Source organism: Buteo buteo, chromosome 2 (assembly GCF_964188355.1).
Source record: "Buteo buteo chromosome 2, bButBut1.hap1.1, whole genome shotgun sequence".
NCBI classification, from domain to species: Eukaryota; Metazoa; Chordata; class Aves; order Accipitriformes; family Accipitridae; genus Buteo; species Buteo buteo.
Genome location: NC_134172.1, coordinates 43273004 through 43292860, shown reverse-complemented (window position 1 = coordinate 43292860; position 19857 = coordinate 43273004). Strand labels below are relative to the sequence as shown.

General features: G+C 39.2%; 1 protein-coding gene across 9 annotated transcripts in view; it reads left to right on the top strand.

Moving 5' to 3' along the window:
• THRB (thyroid hormone receptor beta) overlaps positions 1-19857 on the top strand; it is a 173565-nt gene that overhangs the window by 138803 nt on the left and 14905 nt on the right. For all 9 annotated transcript variants that reach the window (XM_075052416.1, XM_075052399.1, XM_075052391.1 and 6 more), the window contains 3 exons: positions 13665-13765; positions 17634-17781; positions 19588-19793. In XM_075052416.1, coding sequence (XP_074908517.1) covers positions 13665-13765; positions 17634-17781; positions 19588-19793 — 455 coding nt within the window. The remainder of the gene's footprint in view (positions 1-13664; positions 13766-17633; positions 17782-19587; positions 19794-19857) is intronic.

Genomic DNA, 19857 nt, shown 5'->3' with positions numbered 1-19857 from the left:
AACCTCTTTAATGTTACCATATTACAGGTAAGGTACCCCCATTCCCTGGCAGTGTTTATCATTCTTTTTTTTTTTTATCAGAAAAGGCTCTCATCCATTTTCCTTTTTCTCCTCATTCTTCACAGTTTCATGTAATTTAATTCCCTTGCAGTATTACAGTAATTCTGACAAAAGTAGTACATGACACATTTCTAAGCATTATTGACATAGCAATAGAAAATAAGAAATGTTTGAGGGTTTTATTTTGGAACAGAAGGTAAGTCATGGGCTGTGCCACATCGAGATACCATCTCCTTAGGTGCCGTCCTGGCTGGGACAGCTCTGTCTACGTACAGTCTCAATTCTGTTTCATTTTTCAGTAACAAACCTAAATCAAATTGGGGGGAAAGAAAAAGAGAAGAGAAAATTTGTAGGAATTTTGACTCATCTGGCAAAACAAATGCACATGGGGAAAAATTCCCACTAAGAATTTAAAGCCTAGTTCTCCAAAGCTTTTCTGGGTGTTGTAGAAGTATCTAGGTATTCTGCTCTGCTAACCTGTAAAATACAGCCTCACCTCTGTGCAAGCTCTCACATAAATTCCTGTTAGCTGTACAGGAGATCATTTTGTGGTAAATGAACAACCCACGTATTGCAATTGTGGAATGTTTTCTGTCTGGGAAGTGTGGAGAAGTAACTTCGGCAGGTTGTATGTGTTACATTTCTATGTACTACAGTATTACCAACTGATCACATAAATGGGTATGGTTTGGGGGTTTCTGTGTAAACAACTATTGCAGAGTTTCTTAGGAAACACGGGCATGTTTTTATGAAGTGCTGAACATCCATTCTTGAAAAATCGGATCTTGGCTAAGACAGGTTTTTTATCACAGACAAAATCATTGTTTGTAAAATCTAGATCATGGGCCTGGGCTAAAATGAAAATTAACTTTTATTGTGTGCTTTTTGACATTGTATTTCACAATGCTATTTGTTGAGTTAGATCTTTGGTAGAAACGGCATGGAGAATGAGGGTTCATTTGTGTTTTACTTCTGGGATTTCAGTAACTATTAGTGCTCTTAATGAAGTAAGATGTTAATTTAAATTATCAGAGTTTTAGCAGAATAAGTTCATTTTGGAAGCAACTTCATTGACTTCAGTAGAATGGAGCTTGAGAGAGTTCATTTTGACTTACCAAATGTATTATTATTTTCTGAGCAAGTTAATTATAGATGTGTGTTAAAGATGCTTCTTTTATAGTTAGAGGAAACAAAATTAAAAATCCAAGCATTAATTTTAACTTCTCTGATCCTCAGAAGCACTTATCCTGAATTCTGTTAGCCTGCACATTAGATCCTAATTGGCAATGCTTCTTATTTAGATAAGTTAGTTACGGTTGTATGTTGGAAGGGAGAACATTTTTCCATTGGCTTCTTGCACTAGACTGAAACATTAAACAATATTGGAGGGGGAGAAATATGTACATGTCATGCCCAGTTCTTACCTATTTCACTGAACTTTTGAGGACCATTTAGGTGTACGTTCATCAAAGTTGTTAGATGTATACTTAAGATCCTAGATGAAAAAGGGCCAACCTACGTAGTAATTTTGGCAATCCTGTAGATGGTTTAAAATGAGTGAAATAAGAAGACTAAGACCTTATTATCAAATCAGTAATAATTCTGCTTTCTAATAATAAGAACAGACATTAAGGAGGAATACCATCTTGTTACTGACTTCACAAGTTTTCCCACATTTTAGCTGTGCTGTAAAGAAAAAATGTATTTTGCCTAGTAAAAAACAAATAGCAGCTAATATAAGTTAAAAATAAAATAATTTATTTTAGATTAAAAAGAATGGCTGAATAAACAAGGCATATTAACTGTATTGAGGTTTGGGGTGCATTAAGCAATTATAAAATCATGTAGTTTTTGTTGTAGCAACACTGATGTATTCATAGCTCATAGGTGAGCCAAAGCGAGCAAAAAACTCTCCTTATTCTACTCAGTCTGTTGTTGAAAAAGATGCACTTCTAAAAGTACTTCACTACTGAAACATAAAAGATAACAAAGCAGAATAGCAAAGCAGTTACCTTACTGATAATATTTAAGCAGTGTTCTTTTTGCTGATTATATTATTTTGAAGTTTCCCACCTGTTGAACTCAATAGAAATTACCTCCCCAAATCACTGAAGTTTAGAAAAGCTGCTTTCCCGTAAATGCATTACCAGGCAATGGGGAGGATTGTGTATGTGTGGAAGGCTGGGGAGATTCATGCATGTAATTCTGTAAAACAAAATCAATAAAGCTGATGACAGATTAAGTTGCTAAATTTTGTAAAACTAGACTACTGTTTGGGTCATCAGCACAGCACTATTGGATTTTCTATGGTTTAATGCTGAAAAACAGGATTATTGATTTTAGGATTTTCAGCGTATCCCCTCTGGGAGTTCTTAAGCAGTCTTTATAATGCTTCACACTTAAGTTGACAACTACAGTGACATAACTGTGTCCTCACCTTAGTAATCATTTTCTAATCATATTGGAAAAGGCTGGAAATGGTTTATAAAATGATTATTCCTGACAAACGAGGGAACAGGAGGGTTGTCGGGACATCGCTTCTTTGTCTGGTGGTCATTGCTACCTGCCTGCCATCTTCCCTTGGAATTAACTTACAGTCACAGATTAAGACCTTTGACTGTCATAAATCTGCTTCCCAATATGTTTGACTGGCAGGGGAGTTCACAAGCTGTCCCAATATAAATAGGATTTTAGCACATCAGGTGCTGCTCCGAAGTAAAACGGGCTGTTTTGCAGTCGACTTTGTTGGTGTATATTCATTGCTCCTCTCCCGTTCCATGTGTATGCATGCCTGCGTGTGTATGCATGTGTGTGTGTACGTAAAGTAGAAGCTGAGATAGGGTAACAAAATGAACTACTGTATGCAAGAAATATATGAAGTGCACCCAGCTGCTGGTAGCAATTGCTACATGCAGTCCACTGATTATTGCACATATATCGAAGATAATCAGGGTTACAGCAGTTGTGATGCTCAGGTCCTGCACAGTAACAACATATATATGGAACAGGCCTGGGCGGTGAATCAGCCTTATACCTGTAGTTACCCTGGAAACGTGTTTAAAAGCGAGTACTCTGACATGGACATGGCCCTGAATCAGTACAACCAACCTGAATATTTCACCGAAGAAAAACCTACTTTTTCTCAAGTGCAGTCGCCATCGTACTCTCAGAAGAAAGGTAGGGGCAATTTATTTAAATAACAAAAAAAAAAATAATCTCTGTTTTTGTTTCTGTTTTGCTTTAAACTTAACAGTTGCATCAGTTGGCTCAGATACATCTTTGAATGTGAAGGCTGCCTGTTCAAAATTGAAAGCAGCAGTAACACAGGTTGCTAGGTGATTGTAAGGTTTGTAAGCGATGAGGATTTCCAAGCACTTTTTCTTAATCTATAAAAGACATTTGCAAATATATTGCTTGTTTTCTGCTTTCTGGGGCTATTAAGTTCATTTGCTATTCACCAGTGAGCTAGATAAGAAAGTTTCTCTTCTGAAATGTCGTCATTATATGTTCTGCATCTTAAAGCTGTGTTTCTGGTACATACAAACAATTTGTGTGAGTCCTCATTACCAGTAAATGTGCACTCTGTTTACTCATCAACTTGGGCAAAATATTTTGAAAATAGAACTGTAAATATGTATGGGAAGATGATTACATTTAATAGAGTTACTGTCTTCTCAGTGAAAACCATGTAGTTTCTGATTACGCAAAGCAAAAAAGACTGAAAATTAAAATTAAAATATAAAATCTGTGCAAGAAAGACTATTCTGCATCCAAAAAGTTGATCTAATCAATATGTTTGTGAGAGATAATCGAAGTGCAATATCTGCTCCCTCAGGGTTAAATCATTGCCTGTTTTTAGAATTTATTCTTTTGCTTTCAAGTAAGCAAAGCAGATTCAAAAAGAACCCAAAATACCAACAAACACTTGGAAATGTTTTCGGTATTATTTATTCTGAACTCAGACAAGCAAACTGATGCATACAGAGTATATGTTCTCTGTGTTTCTTTAAAATCACGTTATTAAAGAATAAAAATACACAGTCTGCTGTACCAACATAATGTCCTTTTTCTATTAAGACCAGATTTTCTGAATGTAGTTATCCAAAACCCAGATGAATCTGATGTAACTAGGTAGGTAGAGAAAACACCATTTACTACTTTTGAAGTGGCTTTGTAGTAAAAAGTAGACTGTTTAATCTTATTAATCACATGGAAAACTGAAATATTCTCCTTTGTGCAGGCAATATTCATTAGCACTTGGTGCAATAAATCTGTATGTTCAGTAGAAAAATATCTTAATTTTGTGCTTTGAACAGCATTGTATTTCATAATAAAGGAAATATTTTTTAACATCCAGTTCTAGGAAGTTATAAGAACATGATCAAATTGTAGACTAAATGTAGTTGTGGGTAGTGCATGGGTTTTTATTGTGCAACATTTTCAATTCTTTTTAAGGCTATTTATCTGCTGTTGGGTTTTAACTAATGAATTTGTAACTCTTTGTAGACTTTTCCCATGTCTTATTTTTGGTTAAAGAAAAATAGTACTCAGGATTAACTTAGAGAAAATAAAGACTTGCTATTGCAAAGTCGGTGAAGGAATACATTTTTCATGATGTTGAAGGTTATAAATAATAATTGATACACCTAGATCAGAGCTTTAAGTAAGTTATTTCAGTACTCAGACACCTGACATCTGCTCTGTTTAAAGTTTTTGTACTTGTTTGGTTGAAAGAATACAGAGTTGTTTTTAAAACCTGCTTGTCTGCCCTTGTTTTTTACTACCTCAGTTTCACTAAGAAACAGCAGTGAATTTTGGTGGAAGCTGGCTCTCAAGCAGGCTTTTAATTGATCATTCACAGAGACTGAGCAACTTGCTTTGGGATTCTTTAGAGCCTTATTACTGTGATAATCAATAAAAAGTTGCCTCCCTTCTGTCAAACCTTTGCAAATGCTGAGTTTGTTAAGCAGAAGAGATCTAAACTGTGGGGGACATGTGCATCTTCTCTTTTTTTTTTTTTTTTTTAATTTCCATCTTTTAACCAAGCTATCGTAAAACTAACGAATCTTTTAATCCCGTCCTAAGAACAGAAGGCTCCACACAGGGCATGTGTGTCTGTATTGATCTAGAATTGATTTGGGGGGGACAAGGGAGTTTGTTAGAGAAGCCTTGGTAATAGCCCATTAGAGCACAATTAAGTCACTAAGCAGGTGTTCATGAGGAGTCTTGATTGTTGCAGTTGGTATTTCTGTTAGTCCCCTGAAATTTGCAGTAATCTCAATAATATGCTGTTCAAATCAGATTGTACTTTACAGTAGCACATGGAGTTTTTCCCTATCAAAACTTTTGCTAGTTACTAAATGGTTGAAGTCTTTTCTGTCTGGGAAGAAAAAAACATCAACATTTTATATGCTGAAAGAATTATCATTTATGAAGCGGAGTTTAATTACTTTGCTATGTCACTTTAAAAGAATTCAGAAAATAACTTTAAAAAACAAGAACCAAAGAGCCCAACGATGTGTCACGAAGTGGAAAAAAAAAAGTATTCAGAAAGTATAGCCAGTTATTCTAAAATATAAGAAAGCACTTAAGCGGCTCCAGTTATTACAGTATATTAAAAACTATTACTTCCTGATTATATGTCACAAATTCTGATGAAAGACTTGAATTTTAAAGGAAAAAATTGTGCTCCAGAAAATCGAGAGATGGAGGTGTGTTTTTAGCTTTGCATGTGCTTGTTGCTCAGTTCTCTTTTGTACTGTAGTGTACGCTGTTAAAAGGTAGCAGCACAATATTCCTGCAAGAGCTTACTGTTTCATTGAGGAAGCCCTTTTGGACCTGATCCTACCATAGGAGACAGGCAACCAGATACGCTTTGTTTTCTACATGAGGCTGTGAAATCCGATGAGCAGAACAGGGCTCATCATCGCGAGAACGATGCTATTCCCAGTTCTGTCCCAGATTACTGAAACTGGAATATTTTTCCCCTCTCACAGTGCTGCCGGCCACAGCGAGCTTGCAGCACTGCACGCTGGATGGGTGATGCTCTGGGGGAGCCCATGCCACCCTACCCTTGCACGGAGGCTGAGCAGATAGGCAAAAGTGTCCCTGGATCTCCTCACACCGCCTGTACAGTGAGGAGGAGCACTCGGTGACAGGGTAGAGGTAGTGCAGTCAGGAAAGTATAAAAGAAATACATACAGAGGTCCAGAAACCTCAGTATCCCCACGTTTGGTGTGTGCGCAGTGTTTTGGGCATTTGGGCAACGTGAGAAATAGGTCTGCAAAGTTAAAACTGGGATGAGAGTTGGCTTTCACTTCCCTTTGCACAGCCATTTCCCACACAAAGTTAATGGAAGATGCCCGCAGGTGTCTGTGAAGTTAGGCTTTAACTTCAGGCTCAGTGGGGGCAGACCAGAAGTAACCAGAGGCTGCCCCCCACACCATGGGTTTGCAGGCAGGAATTCTTGAGTGGGGCTGTAGCAGTGCCGGCTCCTCAGCCCTGTGTCTCACCTTGCTTCCCAGGTACAAGGTGAGGTTAATGCCATCTTTTTAAGGGCTCTTGGTATGGTGGGAGAATGGGGCTTTGAAGGTTATTATTGTTGTTGTTATTATAATTGTAATTGTCATTATTATTTCCCTTTATATTTTCTCAGGCAATTTACGTGCAGCTGAGAATATGTACTGTATGACTGCTAGAGTGTGCGACTGAATTAGTCCAAACTGAATTCTCAGCAGTGTGAAAACATTAGGGTCCTTTCTGAATAGCTAAGAAAATGCAACATGGAGGTTATGTCAAACTATCTTCTCATCAGTGCAGGGAGTATGTGTGCATATAATCAATTTACAAAAACACTGAGCGTTTTTTGTCTTGGCCTTTGCAGCAGAGCAGCTCCCAGTGAGTTAACAGTTATTTGGGGCTTAAAAATGATTAATTTTGCTCTCGGCCACCCATCTAAGGAGATAGCACTGATCAGAAAAATTTCATCTTATTCAACAAATCATTATGCATTTGGAATGATGTTTCTTTTTTAATAAAAATGTCAGTGGAAAAAGTGTTTTCAGCTCCTTTACTGTAACCTTTCCACAACCAAATGAAGGATGGGAAAGTGAACTAAGTCATACTTGATTTTGCATCAGTAGTAAAACTGATGTTCAGTGAGGCTTAGAGTTCTAAATAACTAAGTTACTTGCGATACTAAGCTATAGTGTCTAAAAAGATTTAAATAATTTTTGGGAAAAAATTGCATGGTCTAACTCTTACCATAGTGCAATTTGCACCTGTAGTTGGTAATGGATGCGAGTACAGGACCAATCACAGCAGTTTAAGTGATAACACAGTTTGGGCTAAAATGTTTTCAGCACATCTGTGCAAAATGGAACTACTGTTGATAAGGTTTCTGACTCAGCCCAAAGAACAGGGTTAATACATAGAAAAGTCATTGCGGGAAAAGAGACTACAATAAATGTTCCAAATTCTATCTTTGCAGAATCTCTTGCCAAATTTTAGTAATTCCATAAATCAAAGAACGTCAACAAAGATGAAAATTGCGGACAAGCAAGCCAGTTAGCTAATGAAGAAATGTGTCAATCTGTTTAACAACATTCTCAGTGCTTCCAAGCTCAATGGAGAAATAAGCAATTTTTCTCAGTGGGAGTAATTTAAGGAAAGTGGGAAACAAGGATCAGTGCATCAACCCAGATCAATATTGGTAATAGCACAAACAAGAATGGAGTATGCTTTTTCTCACTCAGCTCTCTGCTTTCTCCGATAAACACTCTATTTCGGCTTTTTCTACACAAGTGTATCAAGGGTGATATCTGGATGGTTCTTGTAATTTTTTATAATTTGCGAAGAGTTACAATGTGACTGTGGAATCGGTAGAACAGCAGTATGAATTTTCTTTTCAGTTCTAATACAGTTGGGGATTCTCAAGGTAGTAATTAATTTCATCTTTTTCATTTTCATACTGCAGTGTCTAGTAAGTGAATACAAGCTTACTGATAAGTCCTAAACACCTCATTTTAGTGAGTGGTCTCTAGTCATGCAAACCATACCAGATGGGGGAAAGAAAGATTTCGGGGAATATATTTAATATATGACTCTGCCAGCGTACAGTGAAAATCAAAATACTGACTAATTATCTTAAAATACAAGTGTCCTTATGCAATAGCAAAAACCAGCTTTTTCTGCTTGCAAGGTATAAGCCTATGGTGGACCAGGAACAAGCTAATAGGGAACATCTGGTATACAGACATAATTTGTTTGCGTCAATGTCACTCATATCCCTGTTTGCTAGTCAAATATGGTTTGGGTCCTAGAATTTTTTTAAGGTGTGGTTTAATCCCTAAGCCAATATTATATTATCTGTGCAGACAGAGACCTGGAGATGTAAAGTCTGTGCAATGATACTTTAACAAAACTGAAATTGCTTCTTTACTTTTCTCAAAACATGCTTCTTTTTTAACGTGTGCCAGGTACAGAGGAAAAAAACAGTATCATTTTTCAGGGATTGTTTTCATTTAAATAGCTTTTCTTTGCCTTGTTGGAGGGGTAAGAATAGCCACCGAGTGTCTCATTTGTGTCTCTCCAATCTGTTACACTGTGCAGGGTCACATATACTGCTTTAAGGTATCATTCCTTCAAATGGTAATTTGAGAGTGTAGGCATACAGTATTAATGAAACAGAGTACCTCAGATGACTGCATAGGTTAGCAGATCTCGTTCTGTCCTTACAGCTGCTGGGGCAAACTCATTGCGTGTTTTCTTATCGAAGGGAATTGTTTCTTGCCATATCTCTACAAAGCCACAGTTATGATTTAAAAGGTACTGTAAATCACCATCAAGGTGGGTTATAATGGATTATACAACATACTCTTCTAGATAGGGTCAACTGGTCCTGCTGAGTACTTAGCCTTGCCAAGACAGTAAGATTAGGCGGGCTGGCAGGTGGGAGTCTGGGGAGCAAAGGAGTTACTTTAGGCTGCAGGGGAAACACCAGACGTGGCAGGTCAAGGTCATTTATTGGTGTTCCCCACTCAAAGAGAAGATCCAAGATGGGCATGGGGATGAACAACGTCAAGTCATACTTGAAAGATAGTTAACTTTGAGGATCATAAGGGATACGCCAAATGATAGTCCATGAGGATACTAGAATACATCAGACAGAGGTTTGAAAGACCAAGGAATCATATTGGTTATTGCTGTACAGTTCAGTGAGATTGGTGTTGCTTTTGAATGGTTCCTCTTAGCTATGCACTTAGTAGGTTTTGACCAAGAAATAAAAGGATGCAATTTGAACACCAGAAATAGGAACCTACCCAATGTTTCCATGAGATTTGTCATCAGACATTCTTTCATAAGAGAGCACCTGGGTTACATCCAGACAGCATCTGCTTCTTCCACATAGGAGCTTCCATGTTTGGTTCAGAGTTATTAAACACATAAGATGCCAAGGTACTTGCTGATGTGAGAGACAAGTCCCTATTAGTCTGCCCCTCTTTTTTTCCCCAAGTGCTGCAAGGAGTGAGAGGTCAGTTGCTCTGCTTCTTCCTCAAACCACCCAACAGACAACTCTGCTGCCATCCATGGCTTCCCCAAGAATCTCCATTGCACTATTCGTAGCTTCCATGCTGGTACCAAGTTTAGAAAAACACTGTTGAATTTCCTCCTGCTGATATTGTTTCTAACTCTGAGTAGCAGCAAAAGTGCACTGAGGCTGCTTATCTGCGTGTCTCACAAGTGAAATTGCATTGAATTTATACAGAGATCGGACTGGATATTTGCAACTACTAGAAATTATTACAGCGGATGTTACGGTTTGTAAGAAGGTTTAAGGAAGTGGTTTAGACAAGTGGTCTCCTGCTCTTCCAATAGAACAAAGCTGCCATTACATGAGCAGTACTAACCAGATTATATACTTAATGAAATATCAAGGCATTTAATTCAGAAGTAATTCTTGAGGAAGCAAACCAGGGATACTGAATTTTAGAGGACATAGTCTATGCTACACTAAGTCTGCATTTCATGAATAGCAGTAACCAGCAATAACAAGAAGCCATTATTCTTTATGAGAAATGTAGTGGAAAATTCTGCATCCCTTTGCTGACTCTGCTGCCTCCTGTGTCAGCTCCATGTTGTGTATGTGTTGCATGTGCAGAGGCAGGTGTGAGCAAAAGCGGGGCAGGATGGAGATAATAGCCTCTGCTAATCCCCCACTGGCATAATGTCCATTAGGAGTCAGTGATGTAAATTAGAGTCGAAACCCTGCTGTCTCTCTTCCCTCGAGGTCACAGAACCAGCTCCACCTGTCCCCCAGTCTTTATCCAAGCACAACTCGTTCATCATGGAGAAATGTAACCTTAATGTAAATCTGATCTTTTGCTGTACTATAGACTGGTATGATACATCAGTAAGATCTCAGTTCATTCCCCCACTCCCCTTTCAGATGCCAGTAGGAGTATTGGCAAACCTGAGATGCACGTACCTGGGCATGGCTTCAGAGTGCTCCTGCTTCACAGCATTATGGAAGAGGGATGTATGTTCCTCTATAATTTGAGGTTCTCATAATTATGCTCAAACTAGATATATGAAGTAGACCATTGCCCTGGTTTGGCTGGGATAGAGTTAATTTTCTTCCTAGTAGCTGGTATAGTGTTATCACTTGGGTTCAGTATGAGAAGAATGTGGATAACACACTGATGTTTTCAGCTGTTGCTAAGTAGTGTTTAGACTAAGTCAAGGATTTTTCAGCTTCTCATGCCCAGCCAGCAAGAAGGCTGGAGGGGCACAAGAAGTTGGGAGGGGACACAGCCAGGACAGCTGACCCAAACTGGCCAAAGGGGTATTCCATACCATGGGACGTCATGCCCAGTATATAAACTGGGGGGAGTTGGCCAGGAGGGGCGGATCGCTGCTCAGGAACTGACTGGGCATCTGTCAGCAAGTTGTGAGCAATTGCATGTGCATCACTTGTTTTGTATATTCTAATTCTTCTATTATCATCATCATCATCATCATTATTATTTTCTTCCTTTTCTATCCTATTAAACTGTCTTTATCTCAACCCACATGTTTTACTTTTTTTTGATTCTCTCCCCCATCCCACTGGGTGCGGGGGGAGTGAGCAAGCGTCTGCGTGGTGCTTAGTAGCGGGCTGGGGTTAAACCGCGACAACCTTACAAATACTTCCTGCCTTCTTCCTTCTTTACTTTCTCCTAATCCACTCACCAGCCCCCAGAAAGTTTGAGTATTTTAAGCTCAGATAATTTCAAGTATTTTCTCTCTGATTTGGGCTTTTCTTTCTGGAGAACCTCTGGCAAGTGTAGCCTTAGGAAGGCACTTTCATTTAAGTTTGTCTGTTACTGAGCTGACCCTCTGGCACGTTAGTCACAGGGAGATGACGGCCACCCCTCTCGCAGCGTCCTCCAACAGCTTTCTGCTGCCCTGAGTCTTGTTGCTGGTTGCCCTCCATGAGACCGTGGTGTGCCGAGTCCCTGGGCTGTACCGAGCCATACTGGTGTGAGGGCTGCATAGACAGCAAGCTTGGAGTCCAGTCCGACACGTAGTGCTACAGATGGGTTCAGCAAGCCAGCGGCAAGGGATAATGTTACAGGCAGCCGCATACAAAGGTCTCTCCCTCATTGCGCTCAGAAGTTGCTCTCACCCAGTTGGCAGATGATGCAAAACTGGGAGGAGTGGCTGGTACACCAGCTGGGTGTGCTGCCACTCCGAGTGACCTGGGCAGGCTGGAGAAATGGGATGAGATGAATCTCTAGAAGTTCATCAAAGGGAATTGCCAAATCCTGCACTGGGGGAAGAATAATAAATGCAGCAGTACAGGTTGGGTCCTGACCGGCTAGAAAGCACTTTGCATTGAAATACTTGGGGGTTCCCGGTGGGCAGCAAGTCAAACACGAGCCCTCAGTGTGTCCTTGAGGCAAGGAAGATCAAAAGCAACCTGGTCTGCATTAGGAAGACCATCTCCAGCAGGTTGAGGAAGGTGATCCGTCCCCTCTACTCAGCTCTGTTGCGAAACACATTTGCAGTCTTGGGTCCAGATTTGGGCTCCCCAATACAAGAAAGACATGGACATACTGGAATGAGTCCAGCAAAGGGCTACAAAGATGATGAATGGACTGGATCATCTGTTGTATGAGGAGAGACTGAGAGAGCTGGGACTGTTCAGCCTGGAGCAGAGAAGGCTCAAGGCAGGGGTCTTATCAATGCATATAAACACCTCATCCCCTGTCAGGTAGATGGCAGAGCCAGTCTCTTCTCAGTGGTGCTCAGTGACAGGACAAGAAGCAATGAACACAAATAGAGATAGAGGGAATTCCTTCTGAAGACAATAAAATAATCTTTTCACTATGAGGGTGACCGAGTACTTGCAGAGATTGCTCAGGGAGGTTGTGGAGCCTCCATGCTTGGAGATACTCAGAAGCCATCTGGACACGGTCCTGGGCAACTGGTTGTAGGTGGCCCTACTTGAGCAGGGGGATTGGACCAGATGACCTCCAGAGGTCCCTGTGAACCTCAACTATTCTGTGATTCTGTGAAACACTTACTACACTTTAATAATCTTAGGGTTACACAAATAGCTTTCCTCTCTCCCCTCAAAATGAATCTGAGATCTGTGTTTTACATTTTTACAGAGAGATTTTTCAGAAGGAAAAGTTATGTACCATAACTCCATTAATTATGAGTCATGGGAACACTTATTTTGAAAAGTTTGTATTTTACCCTGTTTAAAAGTTCTCTTTAGTTTAGAATTACATTTTGATTGCCATCACAATTGTTTTGGGTTTTTGCTCAAATTGAGAATATGTTTAAGTTATCAAAACAAATGTCATTGTGGGAAAAGAACCAAGCATTGCCAATGTTTTTCATAGCAGTAATATTTGATTTCACTTCTTGCGTGTGTGGTAAACCACTTCAGAAGAGAAAATGTCATTCTAACACATGCATGTACACACACACACACATGCATATTTGAATGCCTACGTATTTTGCCCTAAATTCAGGGTATACAAAATGTTCCTGCGGAACACGCCCAGGTCAGGTATGATCAATACAGCTTGGGCTATCTGTTGCTAGTACTTCTCTAACCACACCTGTGGAGCTGTTTTGAAACAAATGATCTCTCAGTAAATATTTCTTACTGCCAGGTCCCTGAGTCACTCTGCAACCCAGGATCTCATCTTCACTATACAAGTATATAATTTTTTTTGTGAAACAGAAAAGTGAAATACATTGTATGGCTCGCTGTTACTGTATTTTTTCACATCAAAGCCTTTGAGGTAAAAATAAATATACTTATTTTTCTGAGGTAGTATTTCACTCAGGAGAGTGTAGTCATGTTCTGACTTCTCCCTCTTGACCAGTAGACACTGAAACAGTCTGAAAAGTAGAAGATACTATAGACTGTTTTTAAATAAGTCCGTAACATAGCATGAGCTTTTTATTCAGGAAATTTGGTGAGTTCAGAAGTATGGGGCTCGTAGACAAGATCTGCAGTGGATTTTAATATATTTTTATATCAAACGTATATAACTTTATATATATTTATATCAAGTTTACATACCACATCCTCTTTTTCTTTACAGGGTATATACCCAGTTACTTAGACAAGGATGAGCTATGTGTAGTATGTGGGGACAAAGCCACCGGATATCATTATCGCTGCATCACTTGCGAAGGTTGCAAGGTAAATGGCACAGTGGGAAAGTGGGAATCAGAAATAGCTCTCCAGCTCCTCCATTATACAGACTTCCTGAACTGTGCTGTCAAATAAAACAAAGACAGATTAGGAGCGAGTAAGAACATCCAGTACTGATGATAAGCCGTATCTGGCTATGCCACTGCTCTTCATATGCATAAGGAATTTAGTTGATTTTTGCAGTGTTTGCTTCTGAAAAGAAAAGGAGAAATTTAGATTTTTGTTGTTGCTGTTTAACTGTTGGCTTTTACATTTCCATTTTTTAATGTTTCTTTGGCCATGTTCTGAGCCAGTGTACATCAGCATGCTCCCAGCAACTCCAGTGAAGCTGTTCACGCAATAGCTGAGATTCTGCCTATGGCCATGAAGAGTCTGTAGCGATTAACAGTGTTCCAGTGCCTCTCATCATCACTGTGAAGAAGCAAAAATCAAAATCCTTCCACATGCTCATGCAACAGTAACATCCATCACTTTGGGAAGCATTGACACTCAGTTAAAACAGTTTCAAAAAGATTTTTACTTCTTTAACTTAAGCATATTGAAATGTGCTTTCAGCCCTAAATTGCATCTCCAAAGCTACATGCAAAATTAAAAAAGAGATTGCTTTGGGCAAGTAAATTAAAAAAAATTGAGTAACACAATCAGGCCCATCTTAGATGATTTTACTGCCATAAATTTGCCTGAATAGCTCGAGATCCTGTAAGAAAGCTATTCTTTCCTGCAGAAAATAAAAAATGATTGTTTTTCTAAACAAATGGGACCACACATGTCATGGACTAGTGTCATGGGACTAAGCCACAAAAGTCATTTTCTGTTCACCCCCAAAGTCTGGAATATTTGGATCTGAGATTTTGGGTTTGGAGTGGCCTTAGAGCCCCACATCACAGTAGCTTGTGTTGAAGTAGTTCCTTCAGTTGTACAGCATTGCCCTAAGTTACATTTATGAAATGCACAAAGACCTAAATATCCTATGTATAGCAGATTAGTGGTAATATTCATAATATAATATATTCACAATATTCACAATATAATATAATGAATAATACATACATAATATGTATGAAAAATATTTATATTTGAAAAAAAGTGAAACTGAACAAGTGATTCTTACAAATTTGCATCCTGTATACCAGATGATAACAATACATAAAATGTATGAATATGACTTAATTCAGATATAATGAGAAGTAAGCGACGCTGTGGCATTATGAAATATCTTTTGCTCCCAGCTGAACAGCTATATCTCTTGCCAACTTTCCTGCTAAGTTTTTTGTTACTCCAACTGAAGTATTTCTTTTTATGCCTACCAGCTATTTTAAAGATACAGCATACAAAATCTACTTTTATCTTCAGATACAGTTCTTCTGTCTGATGTACAATTTAAAATAATGCTTATGTGCACGAGAAACTGAGCTAACAATTTGCAAAAAGTAATTAATTTCTTTCTCCTACTTACAGTTGGCTTACAGACTGTTTTGTTTTGCTTTGTTTTGATTTGTTGCTCTTCTTGCAATGTATTCATTGTACAAGATGGGTTTTTTGTGTGGACAATTTCAACCCATGCTTTGGAGGATCTGCATACACATGTCAAGTTGTATGATATATCAGCAAAGTTACATGTAATCAATTCTCAATGAATTTGACATTTACTAGTTGCTTCCACTCAAAATCACTTTAATTGTGTAACAACATTAATCAGGGTTGACAGCCAAAAACTTGCTTTGGCAAGTGTGCGTTCATGAACAAAGCATCCTCACGCATGATTTCTGAAGAGTAAATTGTAAGGAGTTTAAACACAAATAAACCAACAGTGAGTTCTGATGTCACTGAAATGTTTCTCCAGGCTGTATCCATTGCATCTATTGCTATATAGGTGCATAGTAAAGGAATTTAGGAAAAGGGTGGTTGCCTTACAATAAAATGTGGTTTCTTTTATTGACAAAATAGTACTTTTGTGATGAAGTGTTTGGACAAATATAGAGAGCAGTTCTTTATTACATTGTATCAAGAGATCATCAAAGAGGTTTTTTGCAAAAAGTTTCTGCGAAATGCAAAGAAATGGGAAGATGAAAGGTGCTGGTCCCAACACAGGTGGTGAAGAGCCTTGCCATTGTAAAGCTAGAGCTACGTTAGTCCCATGCAAGGTTTGGAAAACAGAAGTCAGTACCACTTCCTGAGATTCATCAGAGATTTTTCCATCTCTTGCTGTAACTAGAGATTACCCCATGTCCCTGGTTGTCCAGAGCTATCTTTGATCTTTAGGGAGGAGAGGGGCAGATCCTGTCTCTAGGAATTCATCACAAGGTTGAGAGTGGATCCAAATCCAGTTGTTGGGTAGATGAGAGTTTGAGACCTGATCCAAATCCTACATAAGGACATCTTGCCTGTGATTTCCTGGATTTTGGTTCAACCCGACAGGTCCCAGTCTTGCAAAGTGCTTTATGCAACTCAGTTTGAGATTTCAGGTCTTATCGTTATTAAGGAAGAAAGAGTTGTACTCTTAGCTCAAGCTGGATCTTGTAAGATAAAACTCTAATGAAGACAAGGCTCTTTATTGTCTTCACTGGAGTTAGAGCTCAAGCTGAAATACAGACTTACCTGTATGTCTTAATTCAACATTCTATGTTAAAAGAAATTACACACTGCTGTAAGATTTTACCAGGTGTTATTTAACATGATTAAAAACAGACCTTTCACCTAGTGAAGTGAAGAGACTATTCATTAGATAAAATCCCAGCTGAAGAGGCTATTCATTAGGTAAAATCTCTCTCGAATTTTGCCATTGTTTTCACTGAAACCAAAGCCATTCTCAGCGGCCTCAGTCAAACAGGACCAGGGTCCCAGTGTATTCTCTGTGTCAGGGTGGTCCCAAGCCACATTGCTGAATGTAGGTGGTCTCAAACTTGAAATTAAAGTCAATGAGAAGAGTCATGTTGAAGTTAGTACCAGAATTAGGTCCATAATGTTCAGATATAAGTTGTTTCTGATTTCTTTACCTAAGGCCAGGGGTGTATAAATCCGTAAATTCAGTGGAGCTACATTAGTTCACATGAGCTTAGGATCTGACCTCATATCCATGTTGCAACTGGCAATACAGATCTATATTATGATAGATAGATAGATAGATAGATAGAAAGAAAGAATGGATTTATATAGAGAGGGATCTTTATTGGTGATCTTTGTTTTGAATACAGAGGACTGTGTTAAATATAAATCAAATCCTCTTCTCAGAAATACAAATAATTTTAAATTATGAGTCCATTATTTAGAACCAAATTCAAAGATTGTGTAAATTGTGTTTGCAAGACTCTTAGTCTTGCCCAGATTTGGTTGGTTGGTTGGTTATTTGGCTTTGATAGAAAGAAAGGAGTAGAACTGTTTGTTCTTAATCCTTTAGTAGCACATACACACCACCATTCTTACTATTTGCAGAAGCTGCTCTTTAATTAAAAGTATGTATATGCATCTCAATATCCCTCAAAAAGATTATGTAATTTAGAAAGGGACTCAAAATAAACTCTGTAGTTCAAATTAAAAAAAATTAACACACAGAAATGTAAGACTTGAAAAAGACATGTAGACAGTATTTGTCCCTCAAGACAACATTATTTATGCCTTTACTTACCTAAGATGTCTCTGTGTTTTTAATTTTTAGGCAGGAAGTGTTTTGTGAAACTCAGAAAAGAAATGCCATACACTATAAAACTGGTTTGTTCTTTTCCTCTTTGAGAGTTTCATGGAATGAAGTATGTTATCGTGCCTACTTAGGTAAATTCCTACCAAACCAAAGTGGCTCCCAAATTGAAAAAATTGCACAATGCTAATGCTTTCCAATGTATTTATTTATTGCACTTAGGGTTTTTTTAGAAGAACCATTCAGAAAAACCTCCATCCAACCTATTCCTGTAAATATGAAGGAAAATGTGTGATAGACAAAGTAACAAGAAATCAGTGCCAGGAATGTCGCTTCAAAAAATGTATCTTTGTTGGCATGGCAACAGATTGTAAGTATATTTTTCTGGTTTTCTTTCTTTTCTCTCTTTTTTTTTTTTTTTATGTGTGTGTTTGCTTGAAGTATGTTGATTGGTGAAGATTGTTAAAGCAGAGCAGAACTGTCAGCACTTTTTTGGTTTTAATAACTTTTACTGGGGAATTATGCTCATTGCATCAAACCACTTTCATAGGCCTGTAATTTTTTGTTTATCCTTCATCAGACTGCACCTTCTCCTGGCCTTCTCAGGCTGAGTAACAGTAGGAATGTTCACTCTTTGGAGAAGAGGAGGGAGAAGTGCATCTGGATGGACACTTTGCTTGAGAAAAAAACATCTTGTTTAGAAAATTCTGGAGGATGTGAAATTGAATGTCGTTGTATGAGTCATCCTGCAGTTGTTTGTTTTATTTTTAGCCCTGAAGAAGTTATGCACTACAAAGAATTCGACTCTCATTCTAAAGAACTAGAAAATATGGCTACACGATTAACCCTTGGGAATCTTCTTTCCCTGCCATTGCACAGGGATTTACACCGATAACTTCAATTAGTGCAAATGGGAGGAAGTCATGTAAATCCTCCTGTACATTAATGTTAATGGTTGTTGCCAGCGTAATCCTCTGCAGAGGAGCTGGCAGGGAAACAGGCCCAATAAACAACAGAAAAATATTCTAACTTAGTATTTTCCATTGTTATTGTAATGTATAACCGTGCCTTATGTCTAGAGAGAAATAGAAGAAATGACACGATTTAATTTTAGCCGGGTAGACTTTCAGGAGAGGGGGCTGGATCATCCTGGGTCACCGCTTCGCGCCCAGCCCCGTCTGACGCGGCAGACAGCAGTGAGCCTCAGCCCAGCAGCGGCCATGCAGAGCGAGACGTCTCTCCGAGCCTGGTTCTGACCAGAAGGTGCCATTGCCATAGAGCTGCCACAGCCTCGGTGGGCTGCACCTACGTACGCCCCAAAGGAGCTGTCACTGAGCAGGGCAGACCAGCCAGCGATTGCCCAGCTCCAAAAGGGATTCTTCCACCTTTGAGTTAAAATGCGTGAACAGAAGCATGTAAGCGGGGCTTTCCTTGCTCCTGCCTGCCTGCCACCAGTTGTGGATCAGAGCGGTCCTCCTCTGCTAAAGCGGGCCGGTCAGTTTAAATGGCCTATTCATGTTTGAACAGAAAATGGGATAAAACCTTCAGTGGTGGTCAGAGATGCGCAGCCCTGGGGCCTGTGTGTCTGGCATCACTGGAAGTAGCAGGGCTCTAGGGCAATGCTACAGAACAGCACCGTTTGTAGGGCTTAAGGAAAGAGCCGAAGGCAGATTGTTTCTGATCATGTCATGCAATGGGTAATTGAGCCTCCTGTGAATAAATACTCCCACTTTCTTAAATCCATGTTGCCTTCTGCTGGCTGACAAGAGCACATTCTACACAATTCAGAGCAGTGAGCATGTTGGTACTACTTTAAAGAAAACAAAAGTGCATCTTTCCCAACGTGGATTGCTCCAAGTCCATTATAGGAGCACTTTGAGAATTCACAAAGCTTTTACATACTAGTTTTATTGGTGGACTAAGCCACTGAAGGCAATGGCAGTATACAAAATGTTACCAGAAGGGTAAGTTGTTCTTTGCAATCCAGGCTTCTGAGGAAATGAAGTTCAGAGGGAGAAATAAGAGAACTGTGTCAACGGTGGGTCTTACCAAAGTACTTCTTTGCTGATTAGTTAAGGTGTTTGTGATCAATTAGTACCTCAGGCATAGAAAAGACCAAAGTTCAGACATCCTTAAGAGCTTCCTGCCGTTTTTCAATGCTTTTTTCCCCTGCTAGTGGTGTTGGATGACAGCAAGCGGTTGGCAAAGAGGAAGCTGATAGAAGAAAATCGAGAGAAGAGACGTCGGGAAGAGCTGCAGAAAACCATTGGACACAAACCAGAGCCAACGGATGAGGAATGGGAGCTCATCAAAATTGTTACTGAAGCACATGTGGCCACCAATGCGCAAGGAAGCCACTGGAAGCAGAAAAGGAAATTTCTGGTAAGGACTGTAGCCTTTTACACTGCTCTTGGTTCCAGGTGCCTTTCTTTCTTCTGAAGTCCCT